The following is a 25,803-nucleotide window of genomic DNA, read 5'->3' on the forward strand; positions in this document are numbered from 1 at the left end:
GCTTGGAGGATTTTTTTCCCCAGACATTTCATGACCTGACTAGGTAGCATCATCAGTGCCAGAAGGATGGGGGGTTTGCAGACAGGAAAAGGAGGACTGTGGCTTCCTTGGTTGTCTCTGAGCTTGGGGTTTTTCATGTAGATGTTTCATGACCCAACTAGATAAATTCATCAGTGATAGGAAGGAGGGAGTTTGCAGAGAGGAGGAGGAGGAGGACGGTGGGGTCCTTGAGGTTCCCTGGGCTGGGTGGTTTTCTTGCAGATGCTTCATGATCCAATTAAATAGCATCATCAGTGCAAATCCACTTTCTTCTACCGGTAGTACTAATGATGTTATCTGAGCAATGAACCATCTGCAAGAAAACTATCCAGCTCAAGGAGCCACAAAGGACCCCACAGTCCTCCTCCTCCTCCTCCTCCCTCTCACTCACCCGGGCTCTTTTTTCTGGAAGAGCAAGGAACCCCACTCAGGACGACGGTGCACAAACTCAGGACGTGCTTACGGGATGTGCCCCAAGCCTGCTGGGCTTAGCCACGTGTCTCCTCCCTGAACCCATTGCCCAGGTGTCGGTGCCCTAGCGAGTTAGTGATTAATCTGCTCTGCAAGGGCAGCAGGTGGGGGTGGAATCCGAGGCTCTGGGCGCCCCCCCCCCCAAGAGGTGGGCATTGTGTTTGAGGAGTAAACAACCCTGGGTCACGGATTGCCCTGCGTGGGTGGCAGTAAAAGGTAACCATTGAAGAACTGCTGCCTGAACCTTTTGGAAGGGGGTCTTTAGGAGCCAGGTGGGAGTTGAAATTGGTAGGAGGGGGAGTCCTTTGCATCCCTCTCCAGTTGCTCTTCATAGTGTACTCCAGGGCTATCTAACCTTGGCAACTTTTAAGACTTGTGGACTTCAACTCCCAGAATGCCCCAGCCATTGATGTTGAGAAATGGGCAATTAGCCCATTTTCAGTAGAAAGTTAGCTTGTCAGGGAGAAAGGTCTTTCTCCCTGAAATGTTGATGTGTATCGGTTATCTATTTTGGGGGGGGGGGGATTGAACTTTTCGCTTAAAATCATTTCTGTGATTTGGATGATAGGTCAGAGGTTACTTGGAAAGGGAAAGCAAGATTTCATGGTGTATCTAGGCATGGTTGACTTGGAAAAAAGAAGTTAACAGTTGTTTGTTTATTATCAATAATAATCCAACTATTTGTAAGATCTCACTAGGGGTTCGGAGTCATTATATCCCCAGGGCAGATTTATAAATGTTTCAGAAGAACATTTTGTTGTTGTTGTTCTAATCATCCCGAAAAGCAAGAGCGAAAGACACAGAATTGAAACCAAGACACTGCCCTGAGCTGTTTCTAAAGCATGATATATTAAATCAACTCTTACCCATTTCCCAACAGAAAGCACATATATTTAAATATAAAGCCATTACAATATATATATATTCATTACAATACATATATATTCATATATATATGAATTATATTCCCTGTTTCACTTCAGCCTGTGGCGTAATCGTCTTTGGTGTAACCAAACCCCTTTCTGTTCGTGTAACAGTGGAAGTCCTCACCAAGCTTGATTCTGACCTAAACATGTTTGAGTATCCCGAGACAAAATTTCAATCACCGACTGTAACATTTTCATTGAGACAGCAAAGTCCTAGGCTGCAGCACAGCCTCTTCCCTCTTCGTTTATGTATGGACATTTGCCATAACTCCATTCCTGGAGAGAGAAAACATAACTAATAACTGAAACATTCTGAGGGAGGCCCCTCAGTCCGAGAGTGGTGGGGTTTTGCCCTTGGGGAATCCATGCTGACCAATGACCTCCATGTTAACGTGGACAGGGGCTCACCACTGGTCTTAACCAGTCTGCCCTTGATAGCAGCAAGGCATGGAGCTGGGTTTTTTGTTTTCCCCTTCTGGCTGTTCCCTGCTCCCTGTTACTTTGGGCACAAGAGTCTGTTGAAGCAGAAGGCATTGTTAACCATGATGAGATTTGGAAAGTTCATTGAATCAGGTAGACCAGGCCTCACGGTACGCTCCTTTCCTCTACCCATGTTGTAGCTGGCTGGTGATGGGAGGGAACATCTCGCAGATGGTCTTCCTGGTGATGTTGGCTGAGTTTCTCTGATCCGTTCGGTGTCCTTCCTTTTGATTTGGTGGTAGGGCAGCAGCCTTAGGAGGTGTTGAGCAATGAACGGCTGTAGAGGCTCTGGTAGTAGGAACCGGTCTCACCGAGCGAAGTGGAGTTCTCGTAGGTATGTTTACTTTCCACCGCGTGTGGGGAGTTGTAGCCACTGTACGCCATAGCCTGCTCATAGGATTTCAGGTCGATCTTGTGGCTTTGCTCGGTGGACATCAAGTTGGTGATGGAAAAAGGATGATTGAAGTTGAATTGAGGGTCCATTTTGAGATCGTTCGGAAGATCCAGGTTGGTAATAGAGTTACCAAAGTAGTGACTAGTCATAGTTTGGGAGATGGGAGCTGGGGAGGCCTCGGACGCTGGGGAGGAGCCCTGAGCTCCTGAACAATCAAGTTGGACCAAACTTCTTTGCTCCTCAGAACCATGGGAGGTGTCTGAATGGCCAGACTCGGCTCCTTCTGAACCAGGGTTGGGACTCTGGCCTTCCTGAAGGCCTTCAGAAACCTTTGAGGTTTGCTCTCGAGCGTGGGAAGCCTTGGAGTTGGTCTTCTTAGCCTTGTCCTCGATTTTGAAGCGCTTCTGGCGTCTCAGGTAGCAGCCATTTTCAAACATGTTGCCTGAATTGGGGTGGAGGGCCCAGTAGGACCCCTTGCCTGGCTTGTCTGGCGAACGGGCCACCTTGACAAAGCAGTCGTTGAAGGACAGCGAATGGCGGATCGAGTTCTGCCAACGTTGCTGGTTCTCACGATAGTAGGGGAAGAGATCCATGATCCACTGGTAGATCTCGTTGAGGGTCAGCATTTTGCTGGGGGCCTGCTGAATGGCCATGGTTATGAGGGAGATATATGAGTAGGGCGGCTTGGCATGGGTCAGCGTGCGCCGGTAGGGCTTGTTGATCTCCTTGGGCCTGCTCATGTTTGGGGAGGAGTAACCCAGAGGTGCCATGGGCTGGCCAATGTTTTGGTAGGGTGACAGTGAATTCAGAGTGGGGGGCTGGGCTCCCAGTGGCGTCAACACTGGGCTGACCGGAGATGTCACCGCCGGGAGACCCATGGGGCTGGTGGCGTTGGTCAGTCCCGTGACCGAAGGGTTGCTCAAGCCGCTGTTTGGGTAACTCATATTTATAGAATTGGGAGAACTCAATGGATTCAGAGTCACGTAAGAATTAATGGGGTTCATCGGCCCCAAACTGGACGCCATTGTGCTGACGGAAGGAAACACCTGAGGAAAAGAGAAGCAAGAATTGGTCAGAAGATAAGTTCTATGGGGAGAGAGTCACAAAACAGGCAGAAAATCCATAGGTGAAGCTTTTCCCATTGTGGGGATCAAGCTGAACATTGATTTATGTGGCTGCTTCCGAGATACTTCTAACCGGAGCAGAGGTCAGCTGCTGGCGGTACAATCATCTGAGACTTTTTGGTCTCCGGAGAGAATAATAGAAAGGGAAGACTCAGCAGAGTTTATCTAGGGAACTAGAAGGACAGGGCCCCAATGATTCATAGGGGCTGGCCCAGTGGAGTTTCATGGCATTTACAGAACTGTTAGCTCTTTCATTGAATGGATCTGCCCAACATTTTTTCTATGAGGTCTTGCATTACCTACCACTCATTGGAAGGAATTGCTTTCTGCTCCCTTTTTCAACAACACCCCAAAATGCCACCAAACTATAATTTTGAAAGTGACAGAAGGAGAAATTTAGTCAATGCCTACCTGGCATGCAACCACATTGATTGCATTTTATTTTCGTTAACTGTAAGCAGGATAAAATTTAGAAGATTAAACCTTGGTCCCAGTGACCGACCAGGACTAGATGTTGCAGAATGAAATCACATCCGGTTTTGGCTCTGTATCACCCAGCCTTCAGCGCCCTGCTCAAAAGCCATGCTCAGCTCTTCGATTGCAGCATTAAAAAATGGGGATCTTTTGCCATAAATAGCGGCAGATTGGCCGATGCATAAGTTTAGCAATTTCCCCTTTGAGCCTAATCTTGACTGTTTAGTATTTGTTGGCTCAGAACCACAGAAGAGAGAATTTAGATGCTGATATTTGAAAGAGCGGGGACTCCACCATCCACCCGGTGTTGCTTATATAAGATAGGGACTTAATTGACAATCTGATTTGTCTTCCTTAATTAAAGGAGAGTCTCTGCCAAGGGCCGGGTGAAAGATTGGTGTCATGCTGGCCCTTGGCTGCGTCTGCAGAACAGCAAGAAGGAAACAATGAATTTGCATAGGGTTTTATGGAAGACAGGAAGTGCACCTGAAGAAGTGAGCGTAGGGTGGGAAAACCCAGGTTGAGATCCCAGAACAGATAGGGATTTCCTGGACCTGAAGCGTGAACACCAAGCAGGGTGGGGAAGATTAGAAAGCAGGGCCAGAGACTCAAATCAAAGCAGCTTTCTCCAAGCCAAAGTCTTCCAGATGATTTGGACTACAGGACCTAGAAGTCACAGCCATTTCTTAGCCCTGGGATTTGTAGTGGCAACATAGCATTCCAACTGTTGGGAACTCTATGATGGCACACACAGACACATATACACACGCACACCCCAATCTCCTCAAGGAACAGGATTCTCAGACTTCCAGAGAACTTCAATTCCCAAGTTCCCATAAGCCAGCAGAATGTCCCTTCATTCACACAGTGATCCAGGGGTCTCTTGTGTGTGCAAAGTACTTTTGGGCTATTTCAAATCACATTCTGTGCCATGAAAGTATCCCAGAGAGTATATCTGAAGTTAAAAATAGTATATATAGCATACAGAAAGTGGTGGCAGAAATGTTGGGCTCAGTTGTGGTCGTAGGTCAAGGGGCTACCTGTATAATTCCCATCACCACCATTGGCAACACCATGATGACTGGGAAGACTGGATCTTGCGGTTCAACAAAAAGAGAATTATCTAGCTCAAAGTTATCTAAGAAAGGCAATGGATGGAAACATTAAGAAGAGAACCAACATAGAAATAAGAAGAAATTTCCTGGCAGGGAGAACAGTTAACCAGTGGAATAGAAGTTGCCTCCAGAAGTTGTGGGAGCTCCATCACTGGAGGTTTTGAAGAAGAGACTAGAAAGCCATTTCTCTGAAATGGTCTAGGGTCTCCTGCTTGAGTAGGGGGCTTGGACTAGAAGACCCCCAAGGTCCCTTCCGACTCTGTTGTTCTGTTATTTTGTGCCTTGTGCTTAGGAAAGAACACTTTGGAGAGTCATCCTCAAATGGCGTCTCTGATCCTCAAGTAGTAACTCGTCACCTCGGAGCAAAAAACGAACTTTCGGTTGACTCTGATTTGGCTGCCTTTGTCTTGGGTACGTATTGCAGCTTAGTTTGGTGGGCCAAACCTTCTAAATCCTTTTTAGAATAAGAGAAGGAGATTAGTAGTAACCAAGGCCGGGGTCCCATTGTCTCTGAGATCCCAGGTGGCTTTTGAACCTTCTTTCCTTATCTTAGATTAAAAGGAGCTGTTTCAGGGCCACTCTCCAAGACCCTTGTCACATGGCTGGGATTTACTAGCCAGATGTTTCTAAGGCCCAGTAGGGACTTTTCCCCCTAAGATGGAGAGCAACCTTTGGAACAAGCCCTGGGAGGATTCCATGACAAGGACATTCTGAAGCCCATGTAAGATTCCTCATCTCTTGCTCCAGGGGTCAAATCTCTAGCAGCAAATACAGCTAGTCCTTGATTTATGACTACTGATGTAGGTTGCTAAGTGAGACATTGGTTAAGTGAATGTTGTCCAATTTTATGAACTTTCTTGCCACCATCGTTAAGTGAATCACTGCAGTTGTTAAGTGAGACACATGGTTGTTAAGTGAATCTGGCTTCCCCGTTGACTTGCCTTGTTAGAAGGTCGCAAAAGAGGATCACATGATCTGGAGACAGTGCAACGGTCATGAGTCAGTTGCCAAACACCCGAATTTTATTCATGTTACTGCCGGGATGTTGCAACAGTTGTAAGTGTGAAAAATCGTCGCAAGTCAATTTTTCAGTGCCATTGTAACTCTGAACGGTCACTAAATGAACCGTTGTAACTCGAGGGCTACCTGCGTATCTTTATAAATGTAGTGTGATGTGTGCTGCTTGTCCCAGATCCGTCATGTATTTACCAATAAATCAGCTGTCCTGCATTCTTAGCGGTTTGATTGTTTTTGACACCAGAATGGATGCAGCAAACATAACTTGCCACGTAAATTAAATATGTGCGAGGCAGCAGTTGTTATAATTCTTTTTCCTGACACTTATGGGCAGCTAAAAACAATAAGGATGAATCTTTTCCTGGCTCCGTTGTTCGACTGGATACTCTTTGTGGAGTCTAAACATTTCTGCATAATTCCGTGAGCTGCGGCCAGCTTTTTCTTCAAAATGAAGATTCAGGGGCTATATGAAATATTAGCATAATAGATAATCAGTTACACAACCTAGAGGCTCTCAAGTCTCCCAGTACTTGAGGACTGTTCATAGAGGAAAAAAGAGGCCAATCTATTATCCAAAGCACCTGAAGGCAGGACTAGAAGCAACGGATGGAAACTAATCAAGGAGAGAATCAACCTGGAAGTAAGGAGGAATTTCCTGATAGGGAGGACAACTCATCATAGAACGGTTTCCCTCCAGAAGTTGTGGGTGTTCTAACACTGGAGGCTTTCAAAAATAGACTGGACCACCATTTGACCGGGATGGTATAATAGCTCCTGCTCAAGTTGGACTAGAAGACCTCTGAGGTCCCTTCCATCTCTCATTCTATGTTCTAGAGTGTATCCAGTCCAATTTAAATCTGGAATCAGGAGCCGTGGGTTGAACTCTCCAGATGTGGCAGAAAGGTGGAAAACTTTGGAAGAATTAATCTTCGTTTTCCGGGAAGGCAAAGCAATTCTGCTCACACAGGGCATGAGTTCCCTCATTTCTCTTTTTTTTTTCCATTTGCATTTGGTGAATTCCAGCATTTTTCCCTCCAGGTTTTGACAAGTCTGACAAGGGGTGGGGGGAATAAAAGAGCTTGAATTGCAGTTTTGGGGAGGGGAGATTTGGTTCCTCCAGGGCTGCTCTCATCTTCCAGATAGGCCCAAATCCTCTCCAAACAGCCCAGCAGACGCAGGGATTGTGCAAGTGAGCCCGGGGCCGTCACCCCTCACCCTTCCCCCTGAATAGGCAGCCTTGGACGTTAGCATCTGTTGTTTGCCTGGGGTCTGGCAATCAGTGCTGCTGGGCTTGGTTATTTCCCAAAAGGACAGAGGGAACTCATATCCCCTCCCCACCCCACGTGGACAAGATGACCTTTAGAACATGAGAGCAGCAGTGCTGCGCCCACCCCTTAGTTGGGAAACTGGAGTTCAACCCCCTGGTGCAATTGAGAGAGAGGCAGAGAGAGGGATGCAGAATTTAACAGAATAACAGCATTGGAAGGGACTTTGGAGGTCTTCTAGTCCAACCCCCTGCTCAAGCAGGAGATCCTATGCCACCCTGGACCAATTGGCAGTCCAATCTCTTCTTAAAGACCTCCAGTGTTGACAATTGACAATGTCGGCATCTTATAAGGAAAACATTTACAAAATGTTTTATAGGTGGCATTTACCCCCGGCGAGATTGGCCAAAATGTTCCCAAATAGATCTCCAAACTGTTGGAAATGTAACCACCAACAGGGAACCTTCTATCATATGTGGTGGACGTGTCCGAAAGCCAAAGAATTCTGGACCAAAATTTAAAAATGGTTAGAAGAAATAATAGAACAAAAAATTGACATGAACCCTGAGCTGTTTCTTCTATGAATAATAAAAAAATACGAGTAAGGATATCCAATATTTAATGCTTCATATAATCACTGCTGTCAGAATTTCATATGACCAAAGTTGGAAACTAAAAACCATTCCATCAAATGCAGAAATCATAAAAAAGGTGTTAGAATGCTCAGAAATGGACAAACTAACGATGGAACGAAGAGATAGAGAGGAAACAGAGTACTACGAGATATGGAATAGGTGGTATAACTGGCTCAAAAAGAGATGTAAAATCAATGCATAAGGAACACATAGCAAACACAATGAAAAGAGATGGCATATATTTAGAAGGCAATAGAGATGGAAATATTAAATATAGATGTATATATTGTAAAAATAAGAAAGTAAACAAAGAAGAAGATGTATAAAATAATAGAATGGAAAATGGAAAACCCCAAATCAGGAAAAAAAATACCAATAACAGAAAGCTGTAAAAGTGTAATTGCAATTTTAATGTTTGGAAAATGTCCAATTAAAAAAATATTTTTTAAAAAAACCTCCATTATTGGAGCCCCCACAACTTCTGAAGGCAAGCCCTTCCACTGAGGGACTGTTCTGATCTTTTCAGATCTTCTTCAACCTCGGTTGTTTTATCAATCAGCCGACCTCTGGCCCAGGTATGCCCTGCAGATGGGCTCGTCTGCCGTTTCCATCCTGACCCCTTATCCAGTATTGCGGGTAGAGATTAGGAAAAAGCTCCATTCCATTGGGATGACAGTCAATCAACTGAATTGGGAGAGTCGCTTTGATTTCCCAGTCAGAGGGCAAACTTGGGAAGGCTTACTCAGAGGCACGTCTTGCATGTGATCCCAAAAAGTCAGCCAACCCCCCACTCCGTCCCGTTGCAACTTCAGCCCCGAGCAATTGCGACACTCTGCATCCTGGGTCCCCCAGACCACGGTTGTTGTTTTTTTAAATGCATATTTTGTCCTTCCTTAAACATCAAGTTGGTGGACGTTTGTAGGAGCACCTTGAGTTGGGGATCAAGAGTTCTTAACTAAAGAACTCTTGATCCTTTAGGGCTAATCTGGGTTCGATGAATGGCTTTTAAAAACTTCCAAGGACTCACTCCATGAGTGGGAGGCATCTCAGAGGAAGGGTGACTCTGCTTGCCACCCAGGAGCGGGGGTGAGGGCAATGGATTAAAGTCTCTTCCCCAACCAGGTACTCTGTACTTGCTCTGATAACTGCAGTTCCCAGAATTCAGGGCACCAGATCGGGCTCAGCCAACCTATCCTAACCTCCCTGGAAATTTCATCCCCCCTCCCGCCGTGACTCCAATTGCTGGCTTCTGGTCAAAAGCAAAATCAGAGGTACAAGGAGGAACTACGTGGCAAATGCGGTGTCTGTGCTGTCCCTCAGTGTTTGAGTGGACTGCATGTCCTGTCACTCTTGCTCAAACTTTAACTGGCCAAATTGCCCCCCGCCCAGGCCACAGGTGCCCCCTCCCCCCTTCCAAATCTGGCGGCCAAATTGAAAAGACTGAAATGAAAGCAGGCAAGAACGGTTATGATTCACGGTGGGCGGAGCACGGGCTATCAAATTACCATTTAATTAAGGGTAAGAACGAGAAATAAATCAATTTTGCTTCCTTCGGGATCGGCCTCTTTGGGAAGCTGTCCTCTTTCTAGCATCCTATCCAAAAGCTGAAAGTGGCCTTGCCTGAAAAAAACCTGCAGATTCTGTCGTACCTCCTCTGTGGGGTGATTTCCCAAACCCCTAAAGCTGACCTCCCCTTCCCCCACTCCAATCCCTTGAAAGCCAGTTGGGTGACTTTTGTTTTCTTTCTTTCTTTATTTGGGAAATGTCTATGGCTGCCTATTCACTCACAGCGACTCTGGGCAGCTTACAAGCAATAAAAACATAGCATAGAAAATAAAACTTTGTGCCAATCACCAAGAGACCGTGAGTTTTAGTTCTGCCTTAGCATGAAAGCTATCTGGGTGAATTTGAGCCAGTTGCTTTTTTCTCAGCCCAACCTACCTCATAGAGTTGTTGTTGTGGGGCAAACAGGAGGAGGAAGATGTGTTGGATATGTTCACCGCCTTGAGTTATTTTGTAAAAACAAAGGTGATGGATGGATGGAGAAAGAGAAAGAGAGAGATGATGATGATGATGATGATGATGATGATGGAGGAGGATAGATGGATGGATGGATGGATGAATAGATAGATGAGAGACAGTGGATGGATGGACAGATGGACGGATGGACGATAGGTATATAAGAGATGATAGATAGATTGGTGGGTGGGTGGGTGGACAGGTGGACGTACGGATAGATGGACAGAATGATGGGTGGGTGGGTGGGTGGGTGTCCAAGCTGTTTGCAAGAGATCTGTTGCTTGGACTGCAGTTGTTCCTTCTTGCAAAAGACCAACCCAAGACAAGGGCCTGGGCTGCTGTGCGAGGCTCCCTGGGCAGGATCCTCCTTCTCTCCCGGGAGAATCGCACCCTAGGCCAGGAATCGCCCCTAGCTTGCTCCCCCCCATTTGGAGAACCAGCCCGCTTGGGATGAAACTCTTGCAGCTTCTCTCCAAGCTCGGCTCAGAAAAAGTGGAGGTAATGAGTTAACCATTGTGGACCCTGAGCTGGTGGGGGAAGACAGAAGCTCCTCAAGGAGCAGGGATTAGGAAGGCTCCACAGCAGATAGGCCTTTGTGGGGAGTGGAAGTACCGGAATGATTCAGCCCAAGGCCACGGATTGTGTTTGGCTGCCCCGGAATCCAGTTTCTGAATGTCAGCCTGCACCTTCAAAACACAGGCACAAACATCATGCAAAACCCTGCTTCCTCTGGCACCTCGTGGTGATGGGAGGCCCTGGAGTTCCCTCCCAACTGTCTCCTGACCTTCTCTACCGGCACCTTCCAGAAAGGCTGGCTTGAAGCAAGACATTAAATGAGAAAGGGTGGGCAACTTTAATCCTGAGGGCCCTTGCCTGCCCTAAAGTTCCTCCCACTCCAAGGAGTGTGTGTCCCTCAAACCAGGGCTCTCCAACCTTGGCAACATTAAGACTTGTGGACTTCAATTCCCAGAATTCCTCAGCCAGCCTTGCAAGGAACTCTGGGAGTTGAAGTCCACAAGTCTTAATGTTGCCAAGGTTGGAGAGCCCTGCCTTGCATTGTTGGGGGCTGGGAAGCCACTGCTTTCTCTTGCACCCAGGTTGGTTGGTTGATTTGTAGCTGCCTTTATTCTTTTTGCAAATAACTCAAGGAGGTGAACACCTGCCTCCTCCTTTTTCCCCACAACAACAACCCTGTGAGGTGGGGTTGGGCTGAGGGGGAGGAATTGGCCTAGCCACTTTCATGTGCCAGGCAGCACTAGAACTCACTGTCTCCTGGTGATTGGCCAAAGTCACCCAGCTGGTTTCATGGCTAAAATGGGACTAGAACTCACAGCCTCCTGCTTTCTAGTCTGGTGCCTTAACCACTAGACCACACTGACTCCAAAACTGGCTAAATCAAACTGGTTTCACCACGAGATCATTGGAGCAGGAGAATCAAGCCTAGTTTTACCCACGCACCAGCCTTGGTTAAAAGGGTTGGGTGATTTGTGTTTCAGCAGATGGTGTCAATCAAGCTTCTGACGCTGATCCAGGATATGATTTATTTGTTTGGGAGAGCCTGTCATGTAAACATGGCCATCGGGCTTTGTTAACGGGGCTTAGCACGCTGTATGAAGCCAGCCAGTGTAGTAGTGGGGAAAAAAAGTTGTGGTTATTTGCAATCCCAACCCAAAATTTCTCACAGCCCCTCCCCAGATCTTAAGCCGACTCGCTCGGTTTTCCCACCGTCCCTTCTAGCTTGCTCACTCGTGATTACACCTTGGCCATTTTAATTTTTCTTAGCAGCGCAGAAGGAGAGATTGTTAGTCCACAATGGCAAACCATCAGAAGGCATCTGGTAGCCCCTTTTCCAACTAACCCGTTGCATTAAATTGTATTAGTAGGAAAAGGTGCTAGCAAATTCTTCCTAATCTTAACACACAAACGGTTCCTTTTAATTTTGCCTTTTCCGTGTTAGACGGAAATTGGTCCCTATACAGAGAACCACCCCAGGCAATGTCAAATATGTCAAATATCTTTCTATATTCCCCAAAGGGCTGAACCCTCAATATGCGTAAAATAATGCCCCCTACCTTTCTGCTGCTTCCACGCCTTGCTGGAAACTTCATCGTAAACCTGAATTATTTTTATTGCTAAAAATCAGTACATTTTTGCTGCTGTTTTTGCTGACGCCGCAAAGCTTTGTCTGAACTGGCACTCTAGTTTTGTCATCATGACTTTTATTTTCAGAATAAAGCCTCCAGCTAATTTTATCCGAAACCCATCCGAGTCCAAAATCGATCACTGAGATCTGCAGTCCAGATTAGAATGAGTACAGGTAGTCCTCGACTTACAACCATTCATTTAGTGACCATTTTAAGTTACAATAGCGCTTATAACGGTTTTTACATTTACAACTGTTGTGGCACCCCATGATCATGTGATCAAAATGGCAACCGACTCATTCTTACAACGGTTGCAGTGTCCCAGGGTCACGTGATCTCCTTTGGTGACCTTCTGACAAGTGGCATCAACCGAGAAGCCACATTCCGTTAACAACCCTGTTACTAACTTGAAAACTGCAGTGATTCGCTTAACAATTGCTGCAAGTAAGGTCATAAAATAGAGCAAAACTCACTTAAGAACTGCCTTGCTTAAGACAATTTGGGGATCAGTTGTGGTCGTAAGACGAGGACTACCTGTACACTGGGTGTGTGCATCAATCTTAGGCTATAAATACCAGTCACACTTTTCTGACCTGGCAGAGAATCAGAATTTTAAAAAAAGAAAACCCTCTTTATATTAGCAAAAGTAATGATGGGCGTTCCTCTAGGTGAAAACACAAAGTAAATTCCCGAGATATATTTGCATAGTTGCCTTCGAAACGTGGCGCAGTTTAAGCTTGCACCTATCTGCAATCCCACCCTGATTAGACACAAAAGATTGTGCCAACAGGGGAGGATATTTATTAGATGGATGGAAGGCAGGTAGGCAGGGTGGTGAAAAATATCCCTCATTTACAGTCCTCTCCACCATCTCTGGCCTCTGGACGGAGTGTCCATCCTGCTCAGCAGGTTTCTGTTTGCTCCATTCCATGAAGACCACAGAAGGTGCTAAAATTAAGTTGATTTTCCTGCCGGGCAATGTTTGGACCAATTTTGAAAGTCTGGGCGCTGGGCGTGATGATGGATTGGTCCACGAAGCTGGAGGGGAAGGCATGGAGGGGCAAAAATGGGACGGTTGTCTTCAAAACTGCTCCCGGCGCCAACGCCATCTGAGCTTGCAATAGGGTCCTCTCTTTTTTTTTAAAAGAGCTCTCTAGAAAGATATCCACCATAAAGTGGCCAAATTTTTTAACAGGCTCTGCTCCTGTGCCTCTGACCTCTTTCTCTATTGCATTGCTGAAGAAAAGCTTCTTGTCTTGAAACACTGTCAGGTTGCCACCAAAGGCAAAAGAGCAGGTCTAATTTTAAAATTTGGCCAGCCTTTTTTTCCCCAAGCAGTGGGATTCTGCCAGCCAGCTGGAATTGGTTCGCTAAATCAAAAGTTTCAGGTTAAGATATCAGGAAACAGAATAAGGGGACTTTCTTTAGAGTCAGCGTTTTATCTGTGCCTTTCTCATGGTGCTCAAAATTAAGAATTTTTTCTTAGTGTAGCCCAGGGACTACAATGGTGGAAAGAGAGCTCTGTATAGAATATATTTCAAAAGACCAGTAAACAGTGCCAGCAGTACCAACGTTATGTTATAAACAAAACTTTAATACCGGTAGTCCTCGACTTACAACAGTTTGTTCAGGGACCGTTCAAAGTTACAACGGAAGTGACAAAAGTGACGTGTCCCATTTTTCAGACATGACCATTGCAGCATCCCGTGGTCAACCTGATCAAAATTTAGACACTTGCCAGCTGACTCATATTTATGGCGGTTCTAGTGTCCTGGGGTCATTTGATGCCTTTTGGCTACCATCTGACAAGCACACTCAATGGGAGGCCTGATTCACTTAACAATCGGGTTACTAGGTTAAGTTAGTGCGATGATTCACTTAATAGCTGTGGCAAGAAAGGTCATACCACGGGGCAAAACTCACTTAACAACTACCTTGCTTAGCAAAGGAAATTTTGGGCTCAATTGTGGTTGTAAGTCGAGGACTACAAAATATTTCATTAATAATGTCAACCCGATTCCGACTAAGTCAAGAATGCTTAAACTAGGGCCTTTCTATTTAATCTTACCCCCTTTTTATGTCTTTTGGAAATAAATGACACAGCCCTTCAGTAATCCAAACCGCTGAACTGAATATGTTTTTTTTTAATGTATTCTGAAAGTTTTTACACGTCAAAATACAAGAAAATTATCAACAAGCGAATAAATGAATAATCTGAAATGCACACATACTTCCCAATCAGAAGCTCTTTTACTAAGAACCCACTGCTGCTATGATGATATGTGATTTATTTTAAAACAAGTGTTCAGAAAGTTGCAAAATGTGTGTGTGTGTGTGTCTGCGCATGCACACACATTTTTGCTTGGAAGTGGCGAGCTGCTCCTTAATAGCATGGCATCAGTCCAGATCTGTCACTGCAATGAACAGGACCTGGAGAATTTACTACAGATCTGTCTGGTTCTGGGTCATTTTCTTAACCTCTCTCTTTATTTCCACATTTCTGATCTTCCGGTAAAGATTGCTTTTGTTTTTCCAAAGCAAAAGCAAGCTGGGATTATCACTGCACTTATTATTATTCCCAGTTTTTTATAATGCAGAAATACTGACAGGAGTATCTGTGGAAGAGAGAGGAAGAGGCAAAAAAGTCAAGATGTTAGCCACACCTTTGAAGCCTCCTGTTTATGTGTGTTGCAAGCACCCATCAATTGAAGCCCACTACCTTAATACATCTAATTGCATCCAATAGTGTCTTCATTGTTATAAGATCCGGATTTTAGGGAACTATTTAAAAATACGCTCTTCACAAAATCTTGGAACCTTTAATTTGGGTTCCTGAAGTTGGCATCAGAATTCCAGAAATGCATTTAGAAAGTTTTAGGGGTTTGCCCACTAAGTAAAAGTCCCTTTCCTGTTTTCATACTCTTGTCAATGAGCGGATGAGTCATCCTGCCCGGATCTTTAGAGGCAAGTTTTAAATAAGGAGAATAACAGAGTTGGAAGGGACTTTGGAGGTCTTCTGGTCCAACCTCCTGCTCAAGTAGGAGACCCTATACCAGTTGTCTAATCTCTTATTGAAAACCTCCAGTGATGGAGAACTTCTGGAGGGAAGCTGTTTCACTGATTAATTGTTCTAACTATAAGGAAGTTTCTTCTTAATTCTAGGTTGCTTCTCTCCTTGATTAGTTCCCATCCAGTGTTTCTTGTCTTCAGGTACTTTGGATAATAGGTTGATCCCCCCTTCTTTGTGACAGCCCCTCAAATATTGGAAGACTGCTATCATCTCACCCTGTCCTTCTCTTCATTAGACAAGACATTTCCAATTCCTGCAACCATTCTTCATATGGTTAACCCCCAAGCAAGTCCATAATCTTCATCTCCCTCCCGAAATGTCCTACTGGTGGGTATAATGGCTCAACTTCCAAAGTGCTGGAAGTTGATGGACACAAGATGACCACTGTCTGGTCTTCCACAACTGATGGATCTGAAATAATCTTCCAGGCTCAGAACAAACAGGAGACCAATTTATCTTCCTCTTCTGAGTTCTTGCCAAATCAGATATATATTTTTTTGACTATGCCAGTCCTAACCTGGCAGGCAAATTTTTTTCCTGCTATGAGTTACATCAGGAAGTAAAAACCCCAAAAATGGCAAGACTGAAAGTTGTGGTGACAACATCAAAAAAAGATGGATAGGAAAGAGCCTGCCTTCTGTCTGGGTCAGCAGCAGCAGCAGTGGGCAGAACTTTTACAGACGATGAATGGGGCCTGCCCCAATACCCACACCCACCCCTGATGGCTGCACATGCAGGTGAGGAATTAATTCAAGAAACAGACGTTTGAAAGAAGGGACTGAGCATTGTGCTCTGACACCCAGATCCAGCCAACTGTAAAAGTCACTTCTGGGGGGATTTCAAGTCCGCTCGCAAATAACTGGAACCCTGCTTGGTTACACCTGCCCAACCCGCAATTGTTAGAAGTTGCGTTCTCTTCCAAGTACACTTAAATCTCCTTTAAGGGTCTGTCACAGGTAGTCCTCGACTTACGACCACCATTGAGCCCAAACGTTCTGTTGCTAAGCAAGGCAGTTGTTAAGTGAGTTTTGCCCCGTTTTATGACTTTTCTTGCCGTGGTTGTTAAGGGAATAATCCTTGCAATTGTTAACTGAGCTTCCCCATTGACTTTGCTTGTCAGAAGGTCGCCAAAGGGGACCACGAGAGCTTGAGACACAGCAATGCTCATAAATATGAACCAGTTGCCAAGCCTCTGAATTTTGATCAAGGGACCATGGGGAGGCTGCATCGGTCGTAAGTGTGAAAAAAACACTCCTAAGTCACTTTTTTTCCCTTTGAACCTGTGTTGTAAATCGAGGACCACCTGTAAACCACTTTAAAGGAGCCTCTTTTGGGTCTGTTTTTGAAATAACCTTTGTTAAGACTGGGCATTTTTCTGGCCCGCCCCTTCGCCTCCTATCTAAGGCTGTGTGCAGTTCACGTCCGTAAGGCTTCGTCACCTTGGGTGTGGGCCACACACGCTCTTTTTATTGTGCAGGTGTGTTTGCACGTCAGCTCAGCCGGGCTTTGCCTTCGGTGGGGAGAGGGGCCACTCTTATCCTGGAATCATGATGTATACATACAATGAGCAATTTCTCTCTTGAGAGAATAATAGCTGCCCATCCTGAAGTTTTGGGCCAAAATAATATGTATAGTAGAATATATTCGTTAATAGAATATTCTACTATGTTGAAGTTCCTCAAGTTACAATTCTTTGGTTTGGAGCAGAATCTTTGCATCTCTAAAAAATTAAAACCCTCAACCACAATTTGTTTAGGGACTGTTTGGAGTTACAACGGCAACGGAAAAAATTACTTTTGACCGTTTTTCACTCTTACAACTGTTGTAGCAGGCCCCTGGTCACATGATCAAAATGCAGGTGATTGGCAATTGACTCATATTTATGACAATTGCAGGGTCTTGGGATCACCTAATCCCCTTTTATGACCTTCAGACCAGCAAAGTCAATGGGGAAGCCAGATTCACTTAACAACTGTGTTCCAAAACAACTGCAGTGATTCACTTAACCACTGTGGCAAGGTAGGTCGTAAAATGAGGCACTCTTCTAATCCAGCTCCCTGCTCAAGCAGGAGATCCTATACTGTTTCAGACAAATGGCTATCCAGTCTCTTCTGAAAAGCCTCCAATGTTGAAGCACCCATAATTTCCAAGGCTCTCTGGAACATTTTATTTATCCTCTTGTTTATTGGATTTATAACCTTTCCCCCCAATTTTATAACTGAAACAGGAACCTCATATAATAGTTTTAGCTGAGAGAGAACAACTGGTCCAGGATTTTAGGGGAGGGGGCATCAATCTGATTCTCCCCAATGTCAGTCCAGCACTTCACTACCACAATCAGTTTTTCAATGGGACGAAAAGGGGAAGTAATTAGACCCATCATAGGAGCATAACATGAATGGTGCTTAATTTTGATGAAAAGTCAATGAAATGGAAAGCCAAGTAATGTGTGCCTTTGTGCTATTTATTCCCAGCTCTTGGCTCCGTTGGAGGCTCTGTAAAATTTTCCCTGTCATTTTCCTAGGTCTCTGAATTTCGTGGCTGCAAACTTAAAATGTTCTACAAAGGAGCCTCAGCAACTAAAACGAAGCTGTTGTGAATTCAGAGTTACACCAAAGCGCCAAAGTTACTGATTAATCCGAATCTTTCCAGCGGTTTACAGAAAAAGCCCCAGTCGTAAAATCTTCCGCAAGATAATAAACATATATTAATCTGCAAGGCAGATGATATGAACCACAGCAGCCTCGTTTTCCCACCATGTAAAACTAGTACCTTTAGCCCAAGCTCAGTTTTAAACTGATTTTTGTGGGGCTGCAAGTTTTAATGGGTTTCTCCCATGAATGAAGCGTTTCTCACGTGACCATTGCAGCATCCCCCGTAGTCACGTGATCAAAATTTAGATGCTTGCCAACTGATTCATACTTATGACGGTCACAGTGTCCCAGGATCACGTAATCCATTTTTTGCGACCTTCTAACAAGCAAAGTCAGTAGGGAAGCCAGATTCACTTAACAACCGTGTTACTTGCTTAAAAACGGCAGTGATTCACTTAATAACTGTGGCGAGAAAAGTTGGAAAATGGGGGCAAAGCTCATTTAGCAACCGTCTTGCTCTGCAATGGAAATTTAGGGCTCCACTGTGGCCACAGGTCGAGGGGTTACCTCTATTAAGTCTGTTTCCTTTTTTACAACATCTTCTTTCGTGTGCCTCTACTTAAGTCTGATTTATTTGTTTCATTTCATTTCATTTTATTTATTAAATTTGTTTATAGCCAATCTTACCACGAGGAGACTCTGGGCGGCTAAATTGAATCAATAAAGCCATAAAGAAGATATATTTACATTCAATAAAAATATGGGTTGTAATGAAAAGCTGGGGGGAAGGATGGCGCAGAACGGGATCTTTGCTGAGAACTCTAAATAGTTCGCTAAAAGAGAAGCCAGCTAAATCCTCCTCGCTCAGCCTACGGTCTGATTTTCCTCCTCCTGTTTATTTACATCAAAGCGGGCAGTTTTGGCACGGAGGAACCTTTTCCAGTTTGGCCAACCTGAATTAGATTACCCAGATCACGGGGGACTCTCATTGAGCAACAGCACCCTGGCCTGAAGTGTCGCAACCCGGGTTATTTTATCTCAACGACCGAATTAAAAGAAATCTGATGAAGCAATTGACCCCATGCCATTTCTCTCCCTCCTTCGGCCCCAGTTCCTCTTCCGGCTTCACGGGGTCCCTTCTTGGTATGGACTCCTGGACAAAGGGATATTCACGGCAGGGCGGCAGCTTCCTGGCTGGCCCTGCCTGCAGAGGGTTGGGGTGGGGCTGGAGTTTGTTTGGTGCCCGTGTTTTACTTGGGGGAAATCTGAAAACACCACCTTCCCCAAACCAGCGACCCGAAGGAGGAAATGAGTCTAAAAAGACTTTAGCATCCTCCAACAAGGTGGACATTGTAGGGCGCCCAGTAAAATATGACCATTTTCCAGTAGAGTGGAGGGAGGGGTCACTGAAGGGTTATTACAGCCTGATTGGTCCATTTGACTGAGAGAAAACTTCTTAGCCTTCGGCTTCTCCCGTTGGCTCCCAGTTTCCTCTCAGTCAACAGGTCCAAAAGACTCAAATTTGGTTCCCAGTGATTGTGAGTACTAAATTTAGAAAAATTAATTGGTTCAATTGGACACTTTAAATCAAACAAATTACTTCATAAAATAGAGCTGGCCCAATAGGACAAGCTATCGCAGTCCTAAATAGGCAGGGAAAGCAGCGCGGAGCAAAGCTCTTCCCACCTTACTCCCTGCGGGCTTTTTTCCCCCCCGACTGATTCCTGGTGACTCGGGCGTGCCGGGGGGCTTGCAGCTCATTTATCCTCCCCCGAACGATCTCCTTGCCTTGAAGCCGCAGCGCCGGCGGCCCTTTGCCGCGCGTGAAGACCGGCAGCCAGTAAACGAGACCGCGCCGTCTCTACCGAGTCGGCGGTGCCCTCGGCGGCGGTGCGTGAACGAGACCGGAGCGCCAGCGGCTCTTGCCGGGCGTGAAGACCGGCGGAAGTAGCCAGAGGGCCGAGATTACTTGCCTTTTCAATCGGCGAGCCCTACAAGGTGCGGGGGAGGCAAGCGGCAGGCTCGGGCGCCATTTTTAACGGCCGCTCGAGAAGAAGACCAGCAAGCCTCAGCGGCGGCCATTTTGAACACGTGTTGGGCCTAGCCCTTCCACCCTCTACCGAGCCTCCGCCATTATTCAAAGCTCAAGTTGAGAGTTTCTCCCAGCAAGAGGCTTCTAGCTGCGACTGCTTTCTTCTTCTATAGTCATCAGAGCACGTGAGTGGGGCGATGGCAGCGAGATCTGAGGCAGCTCAAACCGCAACTCCCCAGGCCCAGGAAGATAAGTCAGGCCCCACTGCCCCAGCCAGGCCTCGTGTTTCTAGGCCTTCTGCGGAGGATCGCCCCTCCAGAGCCCTACAAAGGGATGAGCTTAGGCGTTCCAGGGCAATCGAGAAAGCGATTGAGAGGGCAGAAAAGAAGAAGGTCAGGGATCCCAGACCTAGATCTAGATCCCCCAGACCAGAGGCTCATAGTCATTCCCCTTCTGTCAACAGGGGGTTCAGCCCTTCCTCTCCCTCTTCCTCTTCATCCAGATCTGTTAGGAGCGAAGAACGGGGGGCTTCTCCCCCTCCCCCAACTTCCCCTGGGACAGGGGGCTTGGATAGAAATGATCCTTTAGAGGGCCCCTCTGCAGGCCCCTCCCGGGGTAGGAGATCCCACAGGGATTCAATTCCTCATGACTATGATTCTGATTATGACGAGGAGGATCTAGAACACCTCCCTGAAAATCTAAAAAGATTAATTTCTGCAGCCATTTCCAGGGGAATAGCTCAAAGAGACAGACCTTCCCGGCATAATAGGATTACTCCGTTCAGCAGGGCCAGGTCTAGGAATTCTTCCCCATCCCTCATGAGCGAGGTCTCTTCTAGGGGGGAGGCCGGTCGTCAAGACGACTGGGGCTTCTCTGAGGAAGAGGATGCGGCCACTGATCAGCCCACCTCTTCTAACTTATTCATTCAGGCCATGTTTAAATCCCTACTGAAGAAGGCTAGGAGAACCACCAAGGTGGGCACAGGGGACCCCACAGTGCCCCCGCCCAGGGATCCAGACATGGTGATGTTCTCAAACACGGCCACCAACAAGGAGGAGATCCCTGCTCCTCCTCTGTTCTTGGAGGTGGCCACCAGTCAGTGGGCCCGACCTTCGAATTTTTCCCCTCCTGGCAGCAATGATAGGCGGGCTTATAATATGGAGAAGGCCTTTTTACAGGCAATTCAACTTCCAGCTATAGACCAACCCATAGCTGCCCTGGTCTCATCCTCCCCGGTGGTCTCCGGGGATGCTGCGGACAAACTTAAGCCGGAGGATAAGAGGGCGGAGCTTACCCTGCGGAAAAATTATAAGGCTTCCGCTTGGGCAATGCGGGCGGCGGCTGCCGCCTCGTATTTTAATCGCACAACAGTGATGTGGCTCCGCCAACTCCAGGATCGTATCCCGATCCAGGATGATCGAATCCATCAAGACCTGACCAAAATTATGGCGGCCTGCCAGTATTCGGCCGACGCGACCTTGGATGCCATGCGTTTTGGCTCCAGCGCCTTGGCCACCTCTGTGGCCTCACGCCGGCTCCTTTGGCTTAGAAATTGGCAGATCGATAATAAAGCCAAATGGGATTTGATAGCTGCCCCCTTCACGGGTCCAAATTTGTTTGGGTCTGCCCTAGACCCAATTCTAGTGGAGAATAGGGACAAGAAAAAGGTAATGCCTACCTCCACTAAGAAATCCGAGACACGCAGTCACCCATATCGCAGGCCTCCTTTCAGAAACTATGACAGGGACCAGGAGTCCCGTTTCCAACAGTACAGGCAGGATAGGCCATTCAATAGACAAGGCTTCCAAGACCGCTCCAGATACCAGTCTCAGTCCAAGCGGCCCTTTCGCGGGGGGGGCGGCCGCCCCTTCCGCAGAGGGAAATGACTCAAATCCGAGTCATCCCATAGGCGGCCGCCTGGCATTATATGCGGACAAGTGGGACCAGATTACAACAGACGGTTGGGTCCGGGCGACCATTCGCCACGGCCTAAGGTTAGAGTTCCTCTCCTATCACCCGAGGCGCTTCAAAGTTTTCTCCCCATCCCGGGATCCGGAACGCCGTCATCTCATGGACCTCGCCGTTTCACACCTTCTGGAAATCAGAGCGGTGGAGGTCGTTCCGGAAACGGAGAGGGGGCGGGGCTACTATTCAAATCTATTTGTAGTCCCGAAGGCCTCGGGGGGTTGGAGGGCTATTCTCGACCTGAAGCGCCTGAATCAGTATCTAGTTTACAGGCGCTTCAAGATGGCCTCCCTAAAATCAATCTTGCAGGGCATTCGAAAGGGGGATTACATGGCCTCGGTAGACCTGACGGAGGCCTACCTACACATCCCCATCCTTCGGTCTCACCGTCAATTTCTGAGATTTTCCCACAAAGGCAGACACTATCAGTACCGGGCCCTGCCATTCGGCCTGGCCTCGGCCCCTCGGACGTTCACCAAAGTCCTGGCGGCACTGGCCGCTTACCTGAGATCCATCCCAGTCAGGCTCCAGTGTTACCTGGACGACGTCTTAGTGCAAGCAGGGTCTCTTCCCAGGGCCAGGGCAGACCTCCAGCTGACCATCCAATGGCTCCAGACACTAGGCTTCTCAGTGAATTTCCCCAAGAGCCATCTATCCCCATCCAGACAGATTCTGCACCTAGGGACAGTGATAGATTCCCAGTCGGGGTGGGTCCGCCTGTCCCCAGACCGCTTAGACAGTCTGACGCAGTTGATCAGGTCAATCAGGACAAAAAGGTCCGTTTCCACCCTGACATTATCACGACTCCTGGGGAAGATGGTATCCTGCATAGGGATAGTTCCCTGGGCCCGCCTGCATCTGCGTCCCCTTCAGTGGGCCTTAATACCAGCCCAAAGGAGAATGTTGAGCAACTCTCTACGACCGCTTCGCTTAACGTCGGAAGTGAGACGCTCGCTCAAGTGGTGGATGTCCCCAGCATTGCGACAGGGGGCCTCTATTTGGGAGCCGGAGAGAGTACAAGTCACGACGGACGCGAGCCTTTACGGCTGGGGGGCCGTGATGGGGTCCGACATGGCCCAGGGACGTTGGACTGCCTCGGACCTCAGACACAATATAAATTGGCTCGAACTCAAGGCCGCGAGACTGGCCCTCCGGACTTTCAACCGCCAGCTACAGGGGCGACATGTCCTACTACTTACGGACAATGTAGCGACAAAAGCTCATGTAAACCGGCAAGGCGGGACTCATTCCCGAGCCCTCTGGCGGGAGGCACAGGCATTAGGACTATGGGCGGAGAGACACTTGGCCTCCATTGCGGCAGAACATATTGCGGGGACGTCCAATCACCAGGCAGACTGGTTGAGCCGGGCGACTCTGGACAACGGCGAGTGGCAGCTAGATCCAGAGTTGTTTCGAAAGATCTGCCTCAGGTTCGGCAGCCCCCTGGTGGACCTGTTTGCCTCCCCCAGCAACACGCAGCTGCCGAGATTTTTCACCAGATTCAAGACCCCAGCTGCAGAAGGAGCGGATGCTCTCAGGACCCGGTGGCCTCCGGGTCTCCTCTACGCCTTCCCTCCCCTTCCCCTCATTCCCAGAACCATTCGGAAGGTAGTCACAGAGAGGGCTTCCGTCATTCTGTTAGCCCCATATTGGCCGAGGAGACCATGGTTTGCGGACCTGGTCCAGCTCTCGGTCGTAGATCCCTGGAGAATTCCACCGGAAGAGGTAGTCTTGTATCAGGGGGTCTTAGTTCACCCAGAGCCGCAGTGGCTGCATCTGACCGCGTGGCTCTTGAGAGGGGATTGCTGAAACGGAGGAAGCTGTCATCGGGGGTCATAGCCACCTTAGAGGCAGCTAGGAAACCGTCCACAGTGAGGATCTATAACGCCACCTGGTCGGCCTTCGCGAAGTGGTGTAGCCCCAGGGGGGTGGATCCAGCCAGGGCCACGGTTCCAGACGTTCTAGAATTTCTTCAAAAAGGATTAGAGGATGGGTTGTCCCATAATACCCTCAGGCGACAGGTAGCGGCCCTATCCACTATATTGGGAGGGGAGGGTCCCTCTACCCTCTCTCGTTCTCCGTTGGTGAAGAGGTTCCTTAAAGGGGCGGCCAACATCCGTCCGCCTCCGGTCCATAGGTTCCCTACATGGGACCTTACCATCGTCCTGAAGGCACTGACGGGGTCTCCCTTTGAACCACTCAGGTCGGTTCACATGCGCCTCCTATCACTGAAGGTAGTATTTTTAGTGGCCATTACATCGGCCAGGCGTATCTCTGAGCTGGGGGCCCTTTCTGTTAGAAGCGACCTTTGCATGATTCACCAGGACAGGGTGGTATTGCGTTTAGATCCTTCGTTCATACCGAAGGTCAATACTCTGTTTCATAGGGCCCAGGAAATTGTCCTACCAAATTTTTGCCCCAATCCAACAAGGGAGAGAGAACAGGCATGGCATCGGTTGGATGTACGCAGGGCCCTCCGTATTTATCTGAAACGGACGGAGGGCATTCGTAAGACCGAGGCGTTGTTTGTCTCGTTTCACCCAGGTTCTCTAGGCAATAAGGTCTCGTCTTCAACTATTGGGAGGTGGATCAGGTTGGCCATCGTTGAGGCCTATGGAGCCTCAGGCAAATCTCCCCCGTCGGGGATTACGGCTCACTCGACTCGTAGTGCGGCCTCCTCAGCGGCCTGGGCCACAAGGGCGCCCTTCGAGGACATCTGTCGCGCGGCCACCTGGGCCTCCCCTACTCCTTTCATAAGACACTACCGCCTGGACGCTTATGCCTCGGCTGAGGCATCCTTTGGGCGGAGGGTTCTCCAGCGGGTGGTGGCCGATCCTCCCCCTGAGACCCAGTCTACCCTCCCTGGGACGTAGCGTGGGTATGTCCCTTCAGTGACCCCTCCCTCCACTCTACTGGAAAAAGAACGTTGGTCTTACCTGAACGTTTTTTTCGGGAGAGTGGAGGGAGGGGTCACTCTCCCACCCTAGTTAGATAGACAGGGTCTGGGAGGGGTAGGATCGGGTGGCCCGGGGCGGCTTTCCCTTGTCTTCTTACATCATGCAGACGCTGACCTGACATCGCGGAAACTGGGAGCCAACGGGAGAAGCCGAAGGCTAAGAAGTTTTCTCTCAGTCAAATGGACCAATCAGGCTGTAATAACCCTTCAGTGACCCCTCCCTCCACTCTCCCGAAAAAAACGTTCAGGTAAGACCAACGTTCTTTCTTTACGGACAGGCTGCTGGGAAGCAGGGCAGAAGCAGCCAATCTTGTAAGCTGAATCTGTTTTCTTCCTCCTCCTCTTTGGGGGCTTTCATCTTGTTAATACTTGGGGTGGTTTTTATCCTTGCACTTAGTTTTCCTGCTTTGCTTGTTGGAAGAAGAAAAGAAGAAACGAAAGAGGAAAAGGAATAATACCCAAGTGTGTATGTGTGTGTCTGTATATATATTTGTGCGTGTGTGTGTGTGTGTGTGTATATGTATTAAATAACACACACACACACATATATATAGGTTATATAGTTATATATGGTATAGGTATATATATATACACACACAGTGGGAGGGTGTTTTGTCAAGAAATGTAATCAATTCACGTAATATCACTTTTTATTATGATTATTATGTTTCATCGTACAGTAAGCCAGATGTTCAAACTGCAGTTGGCTTTTTTGTCCGCCTATTGAGTTATTATTGATTATCATCAACTATATTACTAGAATATCCGTAAATAAAAGAATATTAGTATAACAACAAGAGAACTCAAGATGGTTGCATCAAGGATTCCTGCTGTTTGGAACAGCCACCGATACTCTTTTCCAGGTTATTCCCTTCTTGACCATGTTCTCCTCCCCACAGTAGAATGGATGGATTGCTCTCCCTTTGGGCCTCCCTATCCCCTACAATCTTCATAATGTCCTGGTTTCCCTCCTGCTCCTGGGCCCCTTCCTCATGGTGGTCCACTTGGAGAACCACATCTGTTATGAATAAATAAGGATGGAGTGAAAAGAACGGCAGGGGTGGACCTGCTGAAGTTTCCAGA

The 25,803-nt window shown here is 47.4% G+C and overlaps 1 protein-coding gene and 1 long non-coding RNA gene across 3 annotated transcripts in view; one reads left to right on the forward strand and one right to left on the reverse strand.

The window, feature by feature from the left end:
• LOC309396422 overlaps window positions 1-25,803 on the forward strand; it is a 48,623-nt gene that overhangs the window by 18,658 nt on the left and 4,162 nt on the right. For both annotated transcript variants that reach the window (XR_014176110.1, XR_014176111.1), the window contains exon 3: window positions 5,316-5,434. This is a non-coding gene — a long non-coding RNA (uncharacterized lncRNA). The remainder of the gene's footprint in view (window positions 1-5,315; window positions 5,435-25,803) is intronic.
• The window catches only part of FOXA3 (forkhead box A3), a 29,414-nt gene continuing 4,950 nt past the window's right edge, over window positions 1,340-25,803 (reverse strand). Inside the window, exon 2 of the mRNA XM_081961532.1 lies at window positions 1,340-3,356. Coding sequence (XP_081817658.1) covers window positions 2,169-3,356 — 1,188 coding nt within the window. The 3' untranslated portion in view covers window positions 1,340-2,168. The remainder of the gene's footprint in view (window positions 3,357-25,803) is intronic.

The sequence above is a fragment of the Natrix helvetica genome, assembly GCF_964273705.1.
Source record: "Natrix helvetica genome assembly, chromosome: 9".
NCBI classification, from domain to species: domain Eukaryota; kingdom Metazoa; phylum Chordata; class Lepidosauria; order Squamata; family Natricidae; genus Natrix; species Natrix helvetica.